General features: G+C 60.5%; 1 protein-coding gene across 2 annotated transcripts in view; it reads right to left on the reverse strand.

Moving 5' to 3' along the window:
* Positions 1–1,355: 1,355 nt before the first annotated feature.
* EVL (Enah/Vasp-like) overlaps positions 1,356–20,756 on the reverse strand; it is a 164,446-nt gene continuing 145,045 nt past the window's right edge. Inside the window, exons 5-14 of one of the 2 annotated variants that reach the window (XM_082839593.1) lie at positions 20,261–20,316; positions 18,306–18,535; positions 17,430–17,551; positions 13,747–13,807; positions 9,524–9,587; positions 7,818–7,884; positions 7,654–7,716; positions 3,772–3,838; positions 3,277–3,334; positions 1,356–1,496 (exon numbers count right to left, since the gene is read on the reverse strand). In XM_082839593.1, the coding sequence (XP_082695719.1) occupies positions 1,459–1,496; positions 3,277–3,334; positions 3,772–3,838; positions 7,654–7,716; positions 7,818–7,884; positions 9,524–9,587; positions 13,747–13,807; positions 17,430–17,551; positions 18,306–18,535; positions 20,261–20,316 (826 nt within the window). In that variant the 3' untranslated portion in view covers positions 1,356–1,458. The remainder of the gene's footprint in view (positions 1,497–3,276; positions 3,335–3,771; positions 3,839–7,653; positions 7,717–7,817; positions 7,885–9,523; positions 9,588–13,746; positions 13,808–17,429; positions 17,552–18,305; positions 18,536–20,260; positions 20,317–20,756) is intronic. The other variant, XM_082839594.1, reaches the window with a different exon arrangement.

A 20,756-nucleotide genomic window follows, 5' to 3' on the forward strand; every position in this document is an offset into this window, starting at 1 on the left:
CCACTGCGATGGCCCGGGGAAGAGGCCCTTGGACTGGCTGTGGGAGGGCAATGCGGCTCTGAGCCTAGGCAGGCGGCCCCTCCTTGTGCACACACGCTGGCCTGGGCCCAGGGGAGCCCCAGAGAGCCCAGCTGAGCCTCGCGAGCTCTCCGTGTCCGCCAGCGAGCTTATCTGCCGACGGGACGGTCACGGCTGGGCCTCACCCAGAGCCGAAGGTGGGCCCAGGGCAGGGGTCTGGCACAACTCTCTCGAGAGGCAGCTGCCCGGGAAGAGGGGAGCACCCCGTCGCCACCTGCCAGGACTCTCGCCCCGAGGCCCCGAGGTGACAGGGTTCCTGGACGGCGGGAGGCAGAAGGAGCCCGGGAGAGCGGCTCACGGAGCTGTGTGTGGGTTAAGCCGCTCACCTCCCAACCGGCAGAACAGCCCTATTCCTGTGTCCCAGCGTCGCTGGGAGCACTCGGTGAGACGGTGTGTCCAGAGCCTGGCCAGAAAACAGCCCCACTGTCACGAGCCAGACTGGGGGCCCTCCTCCCGTGGCCCCCAGGGGACGGCTGGGCCAGCGCCTGGGCACGCTGTGCCGTGGTGCCTGCGTGATAGTCAAAGGATGCCAAAGCCTTCCCACTGGCTGGGGCCTCACTCCTGCCACGGAGGCGGGGACCTGTGCTCCTCCCTGGGGGCTGCAGGAGACTTGTGGGGCAGGGTGGAGGCCTTCCCTGCCCACCTTGCTGGGCCCGAGTCACGGGGCGCCCCTCTGCGCGGCGGGGAGGGTAAGCTGGTGCCTCCTCCCGGCCCCGCTGATGTTCCAGGCGCCACTCAGAGCCCGTCTCCCTGGAGGAGGCCCTGGGGGGCGGCTCCTGGGCCCCCCGCCGGCAGTGCCTGAGCTGCGCGGCTCAGCGGCCCGTCCCGCCTTGCATCTGAGTCAGCCCAGCCTCGCACCCACAGCCGCCACTGCCGTGGGCCCTTCCCCCAAAAGAGGCCTCCCCGGCCGGGAGCCGCCAACAGCGAGCGAGTCGGAGCCGGGGTGTGGACGGTAAGCGTTTATTACCACGTGCACACAGACCGCCTGGCGCGTGGATGGACCCCAACCACCAGGACGCTGGGAAGGAGCCGCTGCTCCCGGTGGCACCTAGGAGAAAACTTGAAACCACCTAGCGAGGCGCGTGACTGACTCGGGGTGTCTTCTCTATAAACCGAAAGGAATGTACACTTAAATAGGCAAATATAAAATACAAAAAAAGGCGATAGGCCTGGTGTGCTGTGTCAGGTTGAATCTAAAAAAATCCAGGAGCTGAACTTTTTTCCTCATTTTAATATTTTATCACAGGTTAAGACTTTTAAACGAAGCACATCCTAGCTTCAGTGCGTGCTCGTGTGTGCTGGAGGCCTGGGGCGCTGGGCTCCTTGCTGTCCCCGCCTTCGGCTGGACCGGGTCTCAGGCGGCGTCGGGGGCCGAGCGACCTACGATGTGCTGATCCCACTCAGCTCCTGCCTGATGGCTGAGGGGACAGGGCGGGACAGGAGGCTCAGGTGCCGCCCCCCGGCCTGCTCAGGTCCTGCCTGGGGTCTGCCCCGCTCTGTCTCCCGAGAGCCGCCCCGCTGCCCCCCAGGCCAGAAGGCAGGCAGCACAGCGGGCTCCGGCCGACTCCGGGGTGACAGCAAAGCCCTCTGTGGGTCTCATCTGCCACTGCTCGTGAGCTGGCAGCCCCTCAAGGATGGCACTGCCCCTTCCCCGTCAGAGGACGGACTGGTAAGGGGCAGGCAGGCAGCCCAGCTCTGGTCGGAGGACCGGCAAGCCCCCCACCCCGCCCCCAGGGGCAGCATCAGGTCGGTGACCTTGAGCAGGGCGGAGGGCTCCCACGCCCTGCCTCCCGGGCCTGGGCTCGCCCCATCCGGAGGGGGCCGGGGCTTCTCCCCGCTCCCCTCCCCAGAGTCCTCCCGGAGATGTGAGCCTCTGCCCGGACAGACCCCAGGGGGCCTGCAGCCGAAGGCCAGGAGAGAGCGCTAAGGGCCGGGCCCGTCTCCAGCAGCAGGGGAACGAGGGGAGGGTTCCAGGAGACACCCATAGCCCACATCTCCCCCAGCCTCTCAGCCGCCCGCCCCAGAGGCTGCGTCCACCATGGCCGCGCTGTGGCAGGTGCAGAGACGGGGGCCCCCCACACCCACTGGCTCCCTCCGTCGAGGCCTGTGCCCTCTGCTCGCTGGCTGGCTGGCAGCCCTGCTTCGGGCCCCACACCAGCCCTGGCCCTGGGGCCCCACAAGCAGCCCTCCTGAGGTGGGAGCGCCCAGCATCAGAGCAGGGTTAATAGTTGGCCTCTGTCTCCTCTCTGGCTCTGCTTTCTCTCTTCATTCATTAACTCCTTATCTGCCCATCCCAGGCCTGTGGGGGGACTGGGCAAACAGGAACTGAGTGCTCTCTGGGTCAAGGACGGGGTGTGGCCGTCACCCAGCCCTGGGCAGGGGTCCGGCTCTGCTGGCACCCCACGCAGGCTCCCAGCCGCCTCTCCTCTCTCCCACGTCTGGCAGCCCTCCGCCACCAGCACCCAGCAGGTGGGATGGGGAGGGGTGTGGGCACCAGGCTGTGCCTCACTGCTCTGTCGGGCGGAGCCAGCCCTGCCCGAACCTTTCCTCTTCCTCTGGCTCCAGATCTGAGCCAGCGGCATCAAAGGCTCCGGTGGGGACCGGAAGGACGGGTGTGACTCACTGTGACGAGGCCCTGCCTCTGGAGCCACATGCCCGCGCCCTCAGGCCAGGCTGAGCAGGCTGTGAACTAGGTCAGGCCCATAGGTAATTCTGTGGCTTCTCGGACCCCTAAACCTCTGGGAAGGCAGCGGTTGCCCTTATAACCCCAAACCCAGTGATCAGAAGTGGCAGAATACAAAGCAGTAATCTACGTCCACAGGTGCTGAGCTAAGCAGCAGATAACTCAGGGCTGCTCTGGGCTTGGGAATGCACTCTGGGATCTCGACACAGGCTGATCCTGGGAAGACAGACTGAGGCGGCAGACCCGCAGGGCGTCCCCGGCCTTAGACGAGGCGCTTGACCTGAGCCTCAGTTTGCTCAGAGCCGCGGGAGGGTGGTGTTGGCCGCTGGGAGGAAGACTGACCCCCGCCCCCATGCTGGTACAAGGCCCAGGCCTCCTGGCCCAGGACGGCCTCCCTGGCTGGACCATCCTGGACCCCTGCTTGGCCGCCCTGGGCGCAGGCAGGCCTCCGTCTTCAAGGACGCTGGGTGCACCCCGGCTCAGGGCGATGCCGGGGGTGGGGGCCCTCTACTCACCGTCGATGATCTCCTCCTTCACTTTGTGGAGCTCGCGGACCACCTCCTCGAGGATCTCCTGGTGGGAGCAGAGCCTCGGAGTGAAGGGACAGCAGAGGAGAAGCGGCCTTGATCGAGGGGCAGGGGCAGCGCCACAACCCTCACCCCTGCCCGTGTCACCCCGTGTTCTCGGCTCCCTCCCCAAGCTGGGGACCGGTGTGTGAGTGGGTGGGACATGGGACACCCTCCCACGCCTGAGAAATACTCAGGAGGAGCCGGGGTGCCCGGAAGGGGAAGCCCCAGAGGCGGGCCGGGAGCGCCCAGAGCCTTTTCCTGGTGAGGACAGGGGCAGGGGGACCGACGCTGCGCGTGTCCCCTCCCCCACCGCCGGCTCCCGACTGCTGGCAGCCGCATGTGGCCCTCTTGGGCAAGAGGGCGGGCCTGCCTGCCCACGCGGCCCCGACAAGTCCCCAGCCTCTGGCTCCTTCACAGCCTCCCCGGGAAGGACACACTCACCTGTTTCATCCGGTCTAAATCTAAGGCATCCAGGGCCACGTCGTTTACACTTCCCGCCGGCTTCATCCTGGGGAGAGGGCGGCAGGGTGCGGTCAGGTGGGCGTTGGGGCCCGGCAGGCGCCCCCGTGCTGGGAGACTGAGCGGTGCCCCGGCGCCTCCCGGCTGCGGGCCCAGCCCTGCCCTCTCCCATCGTCCTTCACACGCTTTCTGCTTCTACCTCCGGCCACTCCTTAGCTACCTGAAAAGGACTCCAACGCCCTGTCTCCACCTCGAGAGGGGCTCATGGATACTGCGACCATATTTCCCAACCCAAGAGTCAGGACTTGGGGTCTTCTGACTTGACAGCTCTCACACAGAAGCAGCAACGTAAGCGGACAGCGTCACATGCTGCCTCCCCTGGAAAGGGACCCCGATAAGCTGGCCCTCAGTGTGAGGGTCTACGTTCCTGACTAGACGGAGGCTTGGGGAAACCCAGTAACGATGGCATTAAACACGAGACAAAATTGCAAAAATCTTAAACACTCATCGTAAAGGCACCCACTTCCGACACAAACACGTGTCCCTGGTGTTGGTAACCGGCTCTGGTGTGTAATTACTTCAGGAAACGTCCTTGGATGTGGTTTTGCTCGTCTCAGGCAAAGGTTTCAGTTTTGGGGACTGTCCTCTGATGCTTCCGAACTAAGGTTAGCTGGTTCGAAACTTAATGTCTCTTGCACATGAATCCTGCCTGGAAAATCCTGGCAGGGAATTCCCTGGCGGTCCAGTGGTTAGGACTTGCTGCTTTCAGAGCCGGAGCCCAGGTTCACTCCCTGGTCGGGGAACTAAGATCCCACCAGTGGAAGAGAGGAGGGGAGGAAAAGATGGAAGGATGGAAGGACGGAGGAAGGGAGGGAGGAAGGAAATCTTGGCAAACGCTTGTCTAACCACCTGGCCTTTCAAAGCAGGACCATGGTGCTGAGGGTGCACTTTCTGGATCCACTTTCTGTCCCCACGTGGAGAGAAAGGCAGGTTCAGGGAAATGATGTGGCTAGAGCCAGCTGCAGGGACCGTGGATGTGACAGCTGGCGGACAGACACTGACCTGGCGGACTGGCATGGCTACCAGGGGTCACTGTACAGATTAGGTCCATCTGGGGAAATCGAGGGCTGGTGTTCTCCACAGTGAAGGAAAGCAAGCATGAAAACTAAAGTGCTGGTGCCGCCGCGATGGAGAACAGTGTGGAGGGGCCTCAAAGGATTAAGAGCGCAATGACCACGTGAGCCAGCAATCCCACCTCTGGGTACACAGCCGAAGGGAATGAAATCACTGTCCCAGGAGACAGCTGCACCCCCATGTTCACTGCAGCGTTATTCACAACTGCCATGACATGGGAACAACCCAAGGGTCCGCTGACAGATGAATGGAGACAGAAGATGTCATGTCTGTATCTGTGGGCGTGTGTGAGTGTATGTACACACACGTGTACATATGTACATCACACGGTTACATAATGGAGTATTCTGCCACAAGAAAGAAGGAAACCCTGCCATTTGTGACAACATGGACATTATGCTAAGTGAACTAAGCCAGAGAAAAACAAATGCCGCATGATCTCACTTATATGTAAAATCTAGAAAAGCCAAACTCAGAAACAGAGCGCAGACTCGTGGCTGCCGGGGGCTGGCGGGTGGCGGCAACTGGTGGAGGTGGTCCAAGGGCACACACTTCCGCTAATCAGATGGGCTCCCTCTTGGGGGTGTGACGTACAGCACGGTAACTATGGTTAACGATACTGTATCGTATGCTTGAAAGGAGCGAAGAAAATAGATCTGAAAGTTCTCACCACACACGTACAAAAAAAGGTAACTGTGTGAGGTTACGGACGAGTTAACCCACCTGACTGTGGTAACCATTTTACAATGCACACGTATATCAAATCACAGTGTGGTACATCTTGAACTTACACAACGCTAGATGTCAATTATATCTCAATAAAACTGGATTAAAAAAACCCACTGAATGCTATTGTAAATAAAATTTTAGCGTCCAGTGCACAAAGCTGGGTTAAAAAAGAAAAGAAAAAGTGCTCCTGCACCCCTCCTGGATGAACTCAATAAAGAGACTCAATAAATGTGGTCCTGACTGAGTCTGTAAGTAACTTTGGGTCCTGATGTGGAAAGAGGTCCGGCCTGAGATCCCTGAATCCGTCACACCCATCCTGTAGTTTCAAGTCCCTGTTCCAAGAGCAATTTTCCAGTCACCTGGACAAGCCACTGCGCCTCTCTGGGCCTCGGTCCCCCCATTTGCAGACCTGGAAAGTGCCCCCGATGGTGACCCCGACAGCTTTTGTGAGCCCTGCGGCACCCGCCCCAACTGTGAGTCTGCAGCCGGAGAGCCCTCTTCCGTGTAGGAATGCCCTAGACGACGCTCCTGCCCTGTGAGGGACGCCTGGCCGCTCAGAACTTGGCCGCCCGTCCTTACTCCATGACCAGGAAGCAGCTAGCTCTGCTGGGAGCTGCAGGTCAGCCCCGGCCGCCTCGCCTCCCCGGCTGCTCTGGCTCCTGCCTGGCTCCGGTCCACCTCTCGCTTCACAGCCAGAGCGAGCTGCCCAGAGAGCAACTCCATCGCGGCGCCCTTTGCTCAGAGCTTGGAGACTGGGGCCCGCACACAGAATAAAATCCACACTTCTCACCGTGCGGCTCCTTCCTGCCTCTCTAAACGTGCCTCCCTCTGCCCTCCCCACGTCCGATCACCTGCCAGCCACAACGGCCTGCTATCTGTTCTTTGAACTTGCCAGGCTGGTGGCAGGCTCAGGGCCTTAGCACTTACCGCTCGTTCGGCCTGGAGGGCCGTGCCCACAGTCTCCACGGGGCAGGCTCCCTCTCACCCGGGTCAACTCAAATGCCACCTCTGAGAGGCCCACTCGCTAAAGCACCCCCGTTCCCCAGCCCCGTCCACCACGCGGCCCTCTACGTCTTCCCCAGAGCACCTCTCAGAACTCACAGTTGTCTTATTTACGGGCCTTTCCAACAGGAAAATGAGCTCCTCGCAGGCAGGGGCCTGCAGGGCCCAGCTCAGGGCCTGGCTGACAAAGGCCCTTCACAAGTCCTGGCCGCCGCCGAGACCCCTCATCCCCGTTCACCCGCATCTGTCATCGCCACTCCTGCTGGGCCGGCTGGAGCTCTCTGGTCACCTTGTTTGATTTGGCAAGACCAGGCTCAAACTCCACCTGCTCTGGGATTTGGGCTGTTCCCCTCCAATTTGTGATGGGCACTGAAGACACTTCCTAGTACGGATTCTAGAAGCCTGCAAATTCAGGCCACACTTGGCCCACAGTTACTGTGTGACCGTCTCTCGATTTTTTGGGCGACCTCAGTTTCAAACAACCCATCCTGTTATCACATCAGCTTTTGGTTTGGGAAATATGGTCAGCGTATCTCCGGGGAAAAGGCAGAGGAAGGAGAGGAGGTGGGGTGCTGGGCCAGCCCCCGGGATTTTGAGCTGCGGGATGCAGCCAGGGCTGCTGAAGATTTCCTGTGTCCAGCTGTTGTCCACACATGGTCACCCTGTGCGCGAGGGATGAAGAGACCTCCTCGTGGCGTGGGGGAGCAGTGGAGGCTCGGAGAGGTCCCCTGGCTTGCCCGGTGTCACAATTAGCGAGGCCAGAGCTGGGATTCGATCCCGGCTCCACCTCGCTGCCTCTCTGGACAGTCACTCCCCTCCCCTGGCCTGGGGCCCTCTGTCTAGGAGAAGACAGGAAGCAGCTGGCCCGCCCTGTCCCTGACGAAGCACAGACCACCCTTTCCCAGGGCCGACTGTTAGATGACAGGACACAGGTGGGATCCGGGGTGTTAGTCACGGGCAAGGGACAAAGGAGGCCCCAGAGGCAGGGCTGTTCGGTACCTAGAGTGAGGCTGCGACTGAAGGGGGCTCTTAGCTTCGGGGCTCTTGGCCACAGACGGGGTTCTGCGCGGTGGAACGGAATGGAACAGAGAGGTGAGTTGGCGCCGTCGCCCGCCTGGGCCCACCGACCCGGGCGCAGGGCCAGCCTTCCCGGGGCAGCTCACCTGGACAGCAAGGAGGACACGGGCTTCTCCGCCGAGCTGCTCCGCTCCCAGGGCTTCCGGCCGGCCTCTGTCGGTTCACGTCATGGATGAAGCGCCTCAGAGCTGGGAGGGCGCTCAGTGGCCCCCATCCCACAGCGTCCCGGGCAGGAGGCCCACCCGTGCTCCCCCGTCACAGCTGAGACCCGGCTCCTTATTCCAGTCCCCTTTGGCCCAGGCGGCCCTGGCAGGGTGTAGATGGCCCTGCTGTCACCCGGCGTCTCCCCGCCCTCAGGACATGAGCCTCTATTCCCTCGACTCGGTTGACCTTGTGGCCTGGCTTTGAGCTCTCTCACCATGACTGGGTCTGTCCTTGGAACGTGAGCCAGCTGGTCAGGGAACCTCTTAACTACGACTTCCAGAGGCGACCTGGGACTCCAGCAGTGGGCTGAGCAGGGCACAGGAGGCCCCCACCAGGACACTCTCAGGGCAGCCCGGGGTCCACGTTCGCCTTCAGGGGCCAGGCCCACGACCCACGTGCGTCCCCTGTCCCCTGACTCCTTGGTGTCTCCCCCGACATTGCAGCTGGTTCTTTCCCAGCCTGGGCTTCAAAGTTGATTTGTCTTTCCTTTTTCTTTTTTAACTGGTGTTAAACTACATCTCACTTTACTTCAAGAGATTTGTTGAGCTGGACAGAATTCACTGACTTTGCAGGATGAGCAGAGAGGCAGAAGGAAAAACCTGGGGCAGCAGGGGGCCAACCACTCTGAGCTGAGCCTGGAGACCGTGCAGGCCGACGGGCCCACGCTGGGCCTGCAGGGCAGGTACGAGAGCGGGGACCACGTCCAGGGTCCAGGCATGCAGCCTGGAGGAAGCCATTTAAACACACTGAGCCTCAACCTCCTAGACTGGGAACAACCCATGCACCGGGACGTGAGCTGTTCATGCAGTCACTCACCAAGAACTGGTGGCACTGCCTGAGAAGGAGAGGGCACAGACCGCAGCCTCGCAAGGGAGGCAGATGCGCCAACAGAGTCAGGACGCTAGGCCCGTGCGGGGCAGAGCCGTGCCCCAGCGAGCAGCCAGCCCCTGGCAAGAGCTGCCCTCCGCTGGCTGGGGCGGGGGCGCTACCTCCCCTCCGCCTCTCCCAAGCCTGCACCGCACCATGTGCTCAGGAGCACAGGCCTGGCTCAGAGCAGACACTGAAACGCTGGATGAGTGACCGACTGCGGTGGCTTCTTCCCACCGTAGAGCCTCAAGGCACTCTTCTAATCGCAACCCCTGCTCCAGAGCTCAGACTGGGGGATTTCCACGCGGGGTTCAGGACCGCCTTGTCTGGTTGACTTCTCAGCGAGCGAGACTCACTGCTAATCACTGTAACATGGGTCACAGCTGGCGTTTTGCAGGGCGCAGGAACGTGACATTCACGTGCCCCTCTTCGGAGCACGGGCCCAAGGCCGGGAACCTGAGCCCCAGGGCACGGTCTCCCACACCACTCGGTAGGTGCTGGCAGGCCGGCTGGGAGACGCGAGGCTTAGACTGGGCGGTCTTTCCTCCAGGGTGCCCCTGCTCAGGCTCGGCGTGGAGGCCGCGAAGATGGCGGGGAGCCCCCCACCAGCGCAGCCTCTCTGCTCACCGTAAAGTGAGGCAGGGGGATCAGATCGCCTTCCTGTAAGAGCCCCTCCTGTGCTAAGACCCCGTGCTGGTGCCGGCAGGGCGGTGCGCCTTACCTGAGGAGTTGGGGGGCTGGCTGGCTGCTCGGGTCCCCGGAGATGGAGAGGTGCTCGGCTCTTCCTGAAATGGAAGAGAAAGGCTCTGCTGTCGGCCTGCTTAGGAAGGCCGGCTGGGTGGGGGACCTTTGGGCCAGGTCATCTAGAAAACCTCAGTTTTCCAAATTAGCCAACGAACATATATTATTTTTATAATCAGTGAAACAACAAATACGATTCACCAATGAAAACCCCAGGTCGCGGTGGGGAGGTGGTCCACCCCACGGAAGTCAGGGAGGAGAAGGCTGCAGGGGGACACAGTGGACGTGGCCTGGACCCCGGGCCCGGCGCTGCCCACAGACTCACTGTCCCTCACGAGGCGCCGCCACCCCTTGTCCACCGGGACCCTTCCACAGCCCTGGGAGGAGCCCGCTTCCGGTCAGCCCTGCTGGTCAAGGCTGGGTACGGACACAGCCTGAGTCCTAGAGACCCCAGCACTTCACTTCTCTTTCACAGGAGAGGAGGAAGCGTTAAGAATTTAGAATGTAGGGGCTTCCCTGGTGGCGCAGTGGTTAAGAATCCGCCTGCCCATGCAGGGCACATGGGTTCGAGCCCTGGTCCAGGAAGATCCCACATACCACGGAACAACTAAGCCCGTGCACCACAACTACTGAGGCTGCGCTCTAGAGCCCGTGAGCCACAACTACTGAGCCTGAGCTCTAGAGCCCGTGTGCCACAAGAGAAGCCACTGCAGTGAGAAGCCTGTGCACCGCAATGAAGAGTAGCCCCTGCTCCCACAACTAGAGAAGAAAGCCCTCGCGCAGCAAAAAAGGCCCAACGCGGCCAAAAATTAAAAAAGAAAAGAAAAAAAGAAAAAAAGAATTCAGAATTCTCTGAAGGTTATCTTTAGCCCAACCAGGCTACGGGTTCATCAATGTTGCTGACCAGTGGGCCAGGCGGAGCCCCGAGCCTCCGGCCGCTTGCCCGTGCACCCCACCATGCCCCAGACACGGCCGCTGCGCGTCTCTGTCCTGCACGCCTGCTCCTCTCAGAGCTCGGGGCAGGTGCCGCCTGTCCTGGGAGCTCTCGCAGGGCTCAGGGCCCTGGTGCTCCGTCTCTGTCCTCAGCACTTTTCTGTGTCAGCAGTCAGTTTATTGTGTCCTACCTTGAGCACAGAGGCCATGGTCCTATCCACCCAGGACCCCCGTGCCTGGCTCCCAGCGGGGCCCCACGAAGGCGGCCCATGCGTGTCTGCTCTGCCCGTGGAATAAGTCTGTGGCGACACTTGTAATGGAGGTGAGTAATGCAGCAGTAACACAAGCTGACGTTTATTATCGCACATATTTGGGAAAGATTCTACACTCTTAGGAAAATGGCATTTATTAAGTAATCATAATTCCTCCATTTTTCTCAAGCAAAACACATACAGCTGCTACCTGGAGCTTTTTTTTTTTTTTTTTTTTTTTTGCGGTACGCGGGCCTCTCACTGTTGCGGCCTCTCCCGTTGCGGAGCACAGACTCCGGATGCACAGGCTCAGCGGCCATGGCTCACGGGCCCAGCTGCTCCGTAGCATGTGGGATCGTCCCGGACCGGGGCACGAACCCGTGTCCCCTGCATCGGCAGGCGGACTCTCAACCGCTGCGCCACCAGGGACGCCCTACCCGGAGCTTTTGACCAGAGACAGCCAGCCGACCTGACGAGACGGAACTAGCATAATGCTGACCAAAGCCAAGAATCGCCTTCTGCCACTGCCCACGTCAACTCTGCTTCCCATCTGGTCCATCCGAGCCTTGGGGTGAGGGCTCTCGGACGCTCACGGCCACCTCCAGGGCCAGGACTCCAGGCTCAGCGCTCCAATCAGGACCCACCACGCCCGGTCCACCTAATGCGAGCCTGTGAGAGCCAGGACCACGGCTGCTCACGCCTGGTCCCCGCGCCGAGAGCAGACCTGGCACCTATCAGACCTATCAGGAACCCCCACCCTGTATCTGCGTGGTGACTGAATGAACCTGGGAGTTGCTGGTCCAGGGGCAAAAGAACGTGCTAGGCGTGGGTCTCAGGCCAAGTCTCCTGAGCGTTCTGGTTTAAAGAGAGAGTGGAATAAATGAAACCATATAAATCAACACGTATGCGTGGGGACCAGGGCCCAGAGGAAACAGGCAAGAATGAAAGCCATTATGGGTGAAGTTAGAGTAACTGAAAAAAATCAGTAAGTTGTTTTGTGTCATCCTATTATTATTTCAGAAACAGTTAACAAGAATCCTCGCTCCCAGCGCACAGGGCTCAGCCGTGCCCACACCCCTGCCCCGAGGCTGCTGGCCCAGCGCCTGGGGGCTGTGTTTTCATGCCATGAACACTCCTTAGAGCAGTGACATAACTGGCCTGTGGCCAGCAAGCGGCAGAGCGCCCGCCTGAGCCACATCTGACTCCACATTTGGGGTGTTTTCCTTCTTTAACTAATGCTTATTTGTTTCTCATTAATTATAAACCTAGTACATGTTCAATGAAGAGGATCTGGAAAACACTGAAAAGTATAAAAAAGAAAAGCCAGGGAATTCCTGGCGGTCCAGTGGTTAGGACTCGGTGCTCTCACTGCTGAGGGCCTGGGTTCAATCCCTGGGCGGGGAACTCAGATCCCGCCAACTGCACAGCGTGGCCAAAAAAACAAAAAAGAAAAGAGAAAAAAGAAAGAAGAAAAGCCAGTCTCCAGTGTCTCCGTCCACGCGGCACCTGCTCTGGTGTGTGGAACTGCCCTAGCCCTTGCCCTGGAAGAGGCTGCTCCCGGGCGGGCAGGGCCTCCTGACTGCTGGGGACCAAGGCAAACAGAACTCCCAGTGACCAGGAGGCTTCTTAAAAAAGGAAAGGAAAGAAAAGAAAAAGGAGAGTCAGAGGAAGAAAACTCTACCCTTGGGGTCAAAGATTTCTCCTGGGTCCCTGGGATTTGAAACACACTCTTCCTGGAGACCAGGGAGGAGGGAGGTTGGGTACCGGGGCTGGAGCTGTGATGGCGGGAACTGGCCGGCGCCTTTGGAGACCTGTAATTATTCCTGGGCTCCTGGCCAGACAGGCCTCTGCAGTTTGAGAAATTAGTGGGGAGTTAGCTGGATGAACTCCATACTCTGTGCAAGGCATGGGAACAGTGGAATATGCACGCCTGGTCCTACAGGGCTCACGATCCAGCAGGAACGAGTGAGTCTGAACAAGCAGAAATGTGTGTGCTAAGGGCAGGGAGAAGCATGGTGGGGAGAGGGGCCCGGGGTCCACGTAGCAGAGAGCCTTACTAGCCTGGAGGTCGGGAGCCTGCTTCTCAGGGAGTACTGTTTACACAGAGAAGTGCAGCCGAGGAGGAGTTAGCTGCTGGGGCCGAGGGGACCGCATGTGCCAGGCGAGGGGACCAGGGGAAGGGAGGGCCGCTGGCAAGGCTGGAGCCTGGGGGCCACACCCGGTAAGCCTTGCCCTGCTGACGGGGGTGGCACGGTACCCTGGCGCCTGGTGGTTGTAATATTTCTTCTGTCTCCTGCCACCGAGATGCAACCTGTATGCCATCTGTAGTTAAGGTCTAAACTTAGCCGTTTCAGTAGGAGTCTATTTTTACAGGGAAAGCTTAACACAGAGGGAAAGAGTGTTAGCCACCCTAGTGACGGCGGGAGCCTGGAACCTGTGTGGATAGACTAGGCTCCAGGACCCCCTCAGGACAAGAGCCAGAGCGCTGGGTTCCTCTGCCCAGCTCCCCTGTGGCTCCTGCTGTAATCCACGGACTCAAGTGAAGCCTTTCAAGAACAGGAATAATTTGAAAATAATAACTGCCCTGGTCTTCAAGCAGACACTGCCTACTGCGACTGCACTCTCCAACCCCCCGAGTCCCTTGAGATCTGTCTGCTGCCCCTCTGAGCTCCCAGCCTCCAGGCCCTTCCCTCAGGGCGCTCCCAGGCGAGTCCTGCTTCTCTGCCTCTTACCTGCCTTCCCTGCGAGGCTGCGAGCTCCAAAGCAGAGCAGTGTCTGCTAGATGCTCAGTGAGCACAGGCCTGCCACCCGGTGCAGCGGGGACGGACACGAGCGCCCACAGGCCCTGTCCCCCTGCACCACCCCCTCCTGTCCCTCTTGTCACCCCTGTCCCCCTGCCCTCCTACAAATCACCCAGCGAAGTATCTACCGCGTGTATGTCCCAACACGGTGTCCCGCAGGCCCGGTCCATTCACACCTCTGGGGAAGCCGGGGTGGGCTGGCCGTGGGGTGTGCTTACCGTTTGGCTTTCGTCTTCCTTTTTATCAGCCGGCTTGTCTGTCTGGGAGGCTGCTTTTCTCCTAACACAAGGAGGGAGAAGATACAATCAGCCCTAAAGGTTTCCACACAGAGCAGACGTCGCCTCTGTGTGGACAGAGCTTGGTCCTCAGAGACTCCTTGCTGGGGTGTGACCCCTGTTTCGTGTGAAGGAGAAGACTTGTCCAGGCACCCATCTGGCCCGTGGCGATGCCCGGGTGAGTGTCCAGGCCTTCTGTGCTGGCCCCAGGACCCTGGACACAAAACTGGTCTGGGTGGTGGGGTGGGGGCACCCCATCTCTGTCTACAGCACCTGAAGGCCGAGGAGGTTGGTCCGCACCCTGTCCAGGTCCCGGGGGACCTGGGCTCGGCCGGGTGGCCGCTGTCCTCCCAGGACGCTCAAGGCCTGGCCACGAGGGGCAGGAGAGCTGCCCCCACCACAGGTCAGCCTGGGGGCATCCCGTCTGCAGGCCGCCTGCGGGACGGAGGAGGAAGCCTTTTCCTATCGCCCTAAAGCTCCTCCTCCCTCAGAGCTCAGCAGCCATGTCCTCCCTGACCTGGACACCATGAAGAGCGGCACGTGCTCAGGAAGGAAAGAACCCAAGAGACGCCCTCTAGTCACGGCACGCACCTCCCCGCAGGGATGAGCCCCTTCTCAGACACTGAGAACTCGCTGCTCTTTTCCGGCCTCAGTGGTGGTCTACCTCTGGCTAATTCCCAAATCTACACACATACCCCTTCCTACTCTCCAAAGATCCGGCCCCGGGGGCTCTCAACTCGGTGAAGCCGCCAGGACACAAACAAAGCTCTCGGAGCTCACGAGGTAGCTGGCTGTCAGGAGGGAAGCTGGCCTGGTGGGGGTGAGGGCCACCAGCTGGCTGTCTCTGTCTAGGGACCGGCCACAGGGGGCTCCTTCCTCATCTTCTCACCCCACCCACCTATGGCCCTTCCCAGAAGCCCGGGACTCATCCCCGACTTCTTCCTCGTGACAGTGGGCCCGCTCACTTCTGGCTCTGCACTTTGTTTCTGGGCTGTCTGGCCCGTCTTCACTCCCAACGCTGCGTGCAAGCATCATCAGCTCCTGCCTGGCCTGCTACTGCCACCGCGCCCGTGACATTCTGCTCCTACCCAGAGCCTGCGTTTAATCTTCTAAGGATACCCAGCAGACCAGGCCCCTCCAGGCCTGTGAAGATTCCCTGGGCTGAGTGTCTGTGGACACGCTCGGCATCGAGCAGCTCCCAGCGACACGGTTCCCCCGCCTGGTCCACTGCCGGGACAGGCCTCAGCAACTTAGGAGGCAGCGACTCCGCAAGGACCTTTGATCAGCTAAGCTCTGTTACTATGCCTGTTTGACAGATAAGAAAAAGAAGCCCTAATGAAAAGGAGCGAAATGGGGTCATTTGTAGAGACATGGACGGACCTAGAGACTGTCATACAGAGTGAGGTAAGTCAGAAAGAGAAAAACAAATAGCATATCTTAACGCACATATGTGGAATCTAGAAAAATGGTACAGATGAACCTGTTTGCAAGGCAGAAATAGAGACGAAGACGCAGAGGACAAACGCATGGACACCAAGGGGAGAAGTGGGGGTGGGATGAACTGGGAGACTGGGATTGACACGTAAACACTAATATGTATAAAATAGATAACTAATAAGAACCTGCTGCATGGCACTGGGAACTGCACTTCGCTGTACAGTAGAAACTAACACAACATTGTAAAACAACTATACCCTAATTTAAAAAAAAAAAAAAGGGCTTTAACAAGACCCTAGCCAAAAATAAATAAAAGAGACCCCAGAGAGCTCCCTGCTCCTTTCACCACGTGAGGACACAGCAGAGACGGCCACTTATGAACCAGGCGGTGGGCTCTCACCAGACACTGCATTGGTCAGTGCCGTGGTCTTGTACTTCTCTAGAACTGTGAGAAATAAAATTCTGTTTATAAACCATGCATCCTGATTTATTTTTATAGCATCGCAAGCTGATTAAGATAGAGAATTAGCTGTCTGTACAAAGTGGAAGTAGAGATCTTCTTTAAAAAAAAAAGAAAGCAGCCCTCGCGCGCATCTCCTTGTAGGCTCCACCCAGCATCCTGCGCCCCCAGGTGGGCTTCAGAGCAGCGTGGCCGCCCCTTGCCGGTCGTGCAGGGTGAGTGCTCTCGGTGGGCCCGGCTCTGCCACCAGCTTCTGGCGTCTCACTGGCTCCTGGCACACCAGCCTTTTCCTGTTCTCAGAAACTTCCTCTCCGTTTGGTCTAAACCATCTAGGCCAAGAAGTCACTGGGAACGCACTGGTGTTGGACTTAGGGAGAGTGTGAACACTTCCTTTTTTAAAGAATCTTCTATTTTTATGCGAGGCCCCTCTGGAGTGGACTCTAACGCACGTGCACACGAGGCTCTCCCCTCTAGCCTGCATCCTGGTCCACCTCCTCCAGGCCCTGGGCTGGGGGGGGAGGGGGCGTGTCTCAGCCTCTCCAGGTAGTGTAACTCCACCCACCACACCCACCTCTGCTCCTCCTCTGCACTGAACGCTCTCCTCTGCTGCTTCGGCCCAGAGGACGCGCAGAACCTCCTCCGTGAAGCGCCCCGGCTCCCTGGAGCTGCTCTGCACTGTCCGGCCGCAGTCGCCGGCTCACCTCTGGTGATGGCACGTGGACCCACCTGGCTGCTCCCCTCCCCCTGTGCCCTCCCTTGCTGGGCACACAGGGCCCTGGGCCGGCCCCGCCGAGACGTGCCAGACCAGCTACCTGCACTCTGGGGGCCTCTGTCTCCCCTGTGTCCTCGCAGTGCCGTGTGGGTTTACCGAAGACCCGGCACAGAAAGCGCTCGCCTGGGGTCAGCCGCCATGGGGGCAGCGGGAAGAGCCTGGAGACTGAGAGAAGGCAGGAGGGGTCACGGGAGAGCAAGGCCCCTGCCGTTGCTTTTCTTGGGCAACAAGGAGCGTGCTGACAGGTGAGGCCCACTCCTGGGTCCTCTGGTGCCCGGGTGAGCCATGGCCCTGGAAACCCCATCAGGGCATTCCCGCTGCCACACCACATTTACAAGTAAGACCCAAGCTTTTGCAACCCTTCTGAGAGGGAGCTGTCTGATCTCTCCATCTGCCTGGGATTCAGCTGGGGAACAACGAAGAGCCATAGTGACAGGCTGATGGCCTTGGGCAAGCTGGAGGCACATGTGCTGGTGAGGATGGAGGCGGGGGCCGCAGAGCTGAGCTCGACGGGGAGGGAACTGCTGCTCCGTCCCTGAGGGGTAACGCCCTCTGGGCTCCTACCACCGCAGCACCCCTTCTCCCGGGTCCTCCGTAAGGGCCCCCACAAGACAGGCCCCTTCGTCACACGTTCACCGCTGGGAATACTCCTATTTTCCCTTGGAATTGATCTCTGAAATGATCTCCAAATTTCTCTCTGCTCAGGACAAGGCTGATACGTGGCAGGTGTTTCAACGACACTTGCTAAACTGAAATGAGGAAGGACGTAGAGCTCAGAGGACTCCTTTGGCTTGGTGTCTCAGACTGAGCCCTGGAGAAGGGAAAGTGCGACGACCAGTCCCCCTGCTTGGCTGAACCCAGGGGACAGTGGGTCCTGGGGCCAAGCAGGCTTCCCCTTCCGCTGAGGAGCAGCAGCTCCTGACAGTGGCTGGGCCTGGGGGAAGCCTAAGCACTCACCTCTTGGCCAGCAGCTTGTTCATTTCTTCCATGAGGCCTCCTCCTCCACCCCCACTGCTCGCCCGGTTGGCGTCAGACTTCGAGGTCCCGCTGGGACTGGAGCCTCCGGACGCATCTTCTGGCTAAGGGGAGAGGACGGCGCGCTTCGGTCTGGTGTCCGTGGCAGGACGCCACTCGAGGGGAGACGGGGCCACGTGTGATGGCAGTGCTGGAAGAGGTCGAGGCCATCTAGTCCCCCAACCCCACCTGCTGGCGGCACAGCTGGAGCCCAGAGAGCGACCGGGACTGGAGGGTCATGGTTGGCAGGCACGCCCCAGGTTCGCTGGCTCACGGTCAGTACCCTCGCCAAGGCCAGCGTGGCTTGAGGGGGGAGGAGGCACAGTTCTGTGTCCCAGGTGCTCCTAATCCCACAGCCACACGTACGGCCTTCTAGAAGCCCCACCTCCCAGGATGCTGCGGAAGGCTGGGAGGGCCAGCTGAGCCTGAGGGAGCTGGTGGACTTAAATGCGGGAGACCCAGGGCCTGAGTCCAAACCGCAACTGATGACCTGCGTGCTTTGAACAAGCTGCTCGTGCCTGCGCCTTGGTTTCCTCATCTACGAGGGCAGAGATCTCCTGCCTCGCTTGTAAAGGACTAGCAGCAGGTTACGTAACTGCAGGCACCTACGGCTCTCACGCGGCCCTGTCCCAGTGGTCTCAGTAACCGGGTAACTGTGACCGAGGAGGTGGGAGGTGCTGTCTGGCTGGGGAGGGCGGCGCTGCGCTCCCCACCGGCGGGAAAGGGTCCGCCCGCCCCTCTGCCAGTTAGAAACCTGTCCCCCAGCCTGGTCCGTCCTGCCCACCCGCCCGCCCGTCTGCCAGGGCCCGGGACACTTACCCGCGGGACTCTTCTCAGCTTGGCCCCAGCCAGGGCGGCGGCCAGGCCGGACACGGAGCCCTCGTCGTGGCTGGCGCCCTGGGCTCCTCCGGCTGGCAGGGGGGGTGGGGGAGGGGGGGCGGCCCCTGTGGGTGGAGGCGGGACAGGGGGTGGGGGTGGGGGTGGAGGCCCGCTACACGAGAGGGGGGCGCCAGCTGCAATGGAGGGGTGCCCCGCTGGGAGGGTGGGTCCTGAAACAACAGTGCGCTCAGTGAGTGCCCAGCCCCCAGCGGCGCCTCCCCGGGAGCAGGGACAGAGGGCAGCCTACTCCCCTGAGGGATGAGGAACAGCTCAAGGTGGCCTCTTCCAGGAAGCCCCCGCGGGATGCACCTGGCGTTGTTCCAGTCTCTCGCTACATTCGGGGGCCGGGCTGGGCCCGGCATCACATACTTGCTTAGCAGCCCTTGAGCTACGCTAACTTTCTCTTGCTTAACTGTGGTCTTCCAGTGGGACAAGAAGCTCTTCGGTGGCACGAATTGTGTCTTATTTTCCTTCTCTGTTTCTCCTCAGCTCCTAGCACCCCCCTAGGCTTCAGCAATTGTTAGTCCCCAAGATACAGCTGTGACTGCCCCTTGGCCTGTGGGGACAGCAGCAGGCAGCTGCGGGTCGCAGGGCAGACCGGGGCATCTGTCCAGGAGCACTGCTGCGTGCTAGGCAGTCCCCCGTCCCCCACCCACCATCCAACGCCTGAGTCTCTGCTGCAGGCCTGGCCCCGTGCAGGGCGCTGGGGACAAGCGGCCACAGGCTCCCTGCTCACGGTGCTCATGGCCTGGTAGCAGCAAACCCATCACATGGCTGAAGGCAGAACTGTCCCCGCGGCAGGGTGGCAAGTGCCTCCTAGAGCAGGCGCACGTGGGCCGCCCTGGCCTGTGAGGAGGCGCTCCAACCCGACCAGAAGGCCATGCAAGGCCTCCTCAGGGAAGCAATGACTGCGCTGGGACAGGACAGGAGAGCGGGAGTGACGTCTGGTGAAGGGTGAGTGAGCGCGAGGGGGGAGGCCCTGCGGGAACTGAAGGAGCCGCCGGGAGGGAGCGTGCAGGGCAGTGGGTCTGCGGGGACTGGGCCTGCGCACCGGGAGCCCGTGCCAAGGACCCAGGTTGTTCAGGAGTGATGGAGAAGGGTGACCTGGTGACAGGGTGAGACCCGCATTGGTAATACAGGGGTGGGGCAGAGCGGGACAGGAGCCCGAGGGGTGCAGCGGCCCAGCTGAGAGGGGGCGGCACCAGACAGCATCCCCACCAGCGGGGGCTTCTGCAACCAGCTGGGGCCCGGGGTCCTCACCAGTAAGACAGGGAAACATTCACCTGCTTACTTCACAGGGCTCCAGAGAATTAAGTGAAACGAAGGACGCGAAAGTACTTTGTAAGTTATGAAGTCCCATGCTTACTAATCAACATTACCCTGTTCCAGAAAACCCCTCTGCTTCACTGTGCTGAGTTCCAGTCACTTGTTCAGGACTGAAGCCACCCCTCCCCTGGGGTCTTCTCTGACCCCCAGGGCAGCTGGGGCCCCCTCCACGTGCCTCCACCCCTGCACTGACTTGGTAACTGCATGTGCCCCGCGGTGACCCAGGGTCATTAGTCTGTGTCCTTGACTGGACAGTCAGCTCCCTGGGGCAGAGGGTGCATCCACCTCGTCCACCGCTGTGTCCTCAGCCCTTAGTACAGGGCCTGAGTGAGACACGCTCTACTCAGGGGATGAGTCGGGGGAGGACCAGAGGCCGGTGGGCAGGGCTGGGCCAAGCTGAGCTAATCCCCGCACCCGTGCTCTGTTCCCTCGTTTCCCCATGTTCACCGGGCGTGGCTGTCACGCTCTGAGGCCTGTGCGACCAGCAGCTGGTCACAGCGTTCCCAGTGTGTCCCTGGGCACCATCTAGTGAAGGGGCGCCAGTGGGCACAGGTAGGGGAAGCTCTCACCTGTGGCTGAGGCTCTTCTCTCTAGAGACTCCTGGCGCTGCTGCTCCATCACTTGTCTGAAAAGCAAACACAGCAGAGCGGGTCTCACCTCCTGGGGCAAGACCACGCGGCTCCGCGTCAGAGCCCAGGCTGCAGAGCTGGGCTTCGCCGGCGCCCCCGGGGGCTCAGCAATGAGCTCGCCTCATCCCACCCTAGGCTCCGGCTGCTGGGCTTGCTGCCCCGCTCACAGAGGCAGAGTTGTAGGCCCTGGCTCCAGGGCTCACACAGGGGAGCGCCGGCAGCCGCTGAGTCTTAAGACACCTGGGCAGACCAAGCTCTCCCCTAGGCTGGACAAGCTCGCCTAGCTTTTGGGGGCCTATGGCCACAACAGACTCGACCTCACGGGCACCCATTCTTACCGCACCTGGCTCAGTTTCCTGGAACAACTGTCAGGCATTGTTGGCTGTGAGAGAAGCGGACACTAAGGCTACCTGTCCCCTTCCTTTCCCACTGATCC

Source organism: Leucopleurus acutus, assembly GCF_964270905.1.
Source record: "Leucopleurus acutus genome assembly, chromosome: 1".
NCBI lineage: Eukaryota > Metazoa > Chordata > Mammalia > Artiodactyla > Delphinidae > Leucopleurus > Leucopleurus acutus.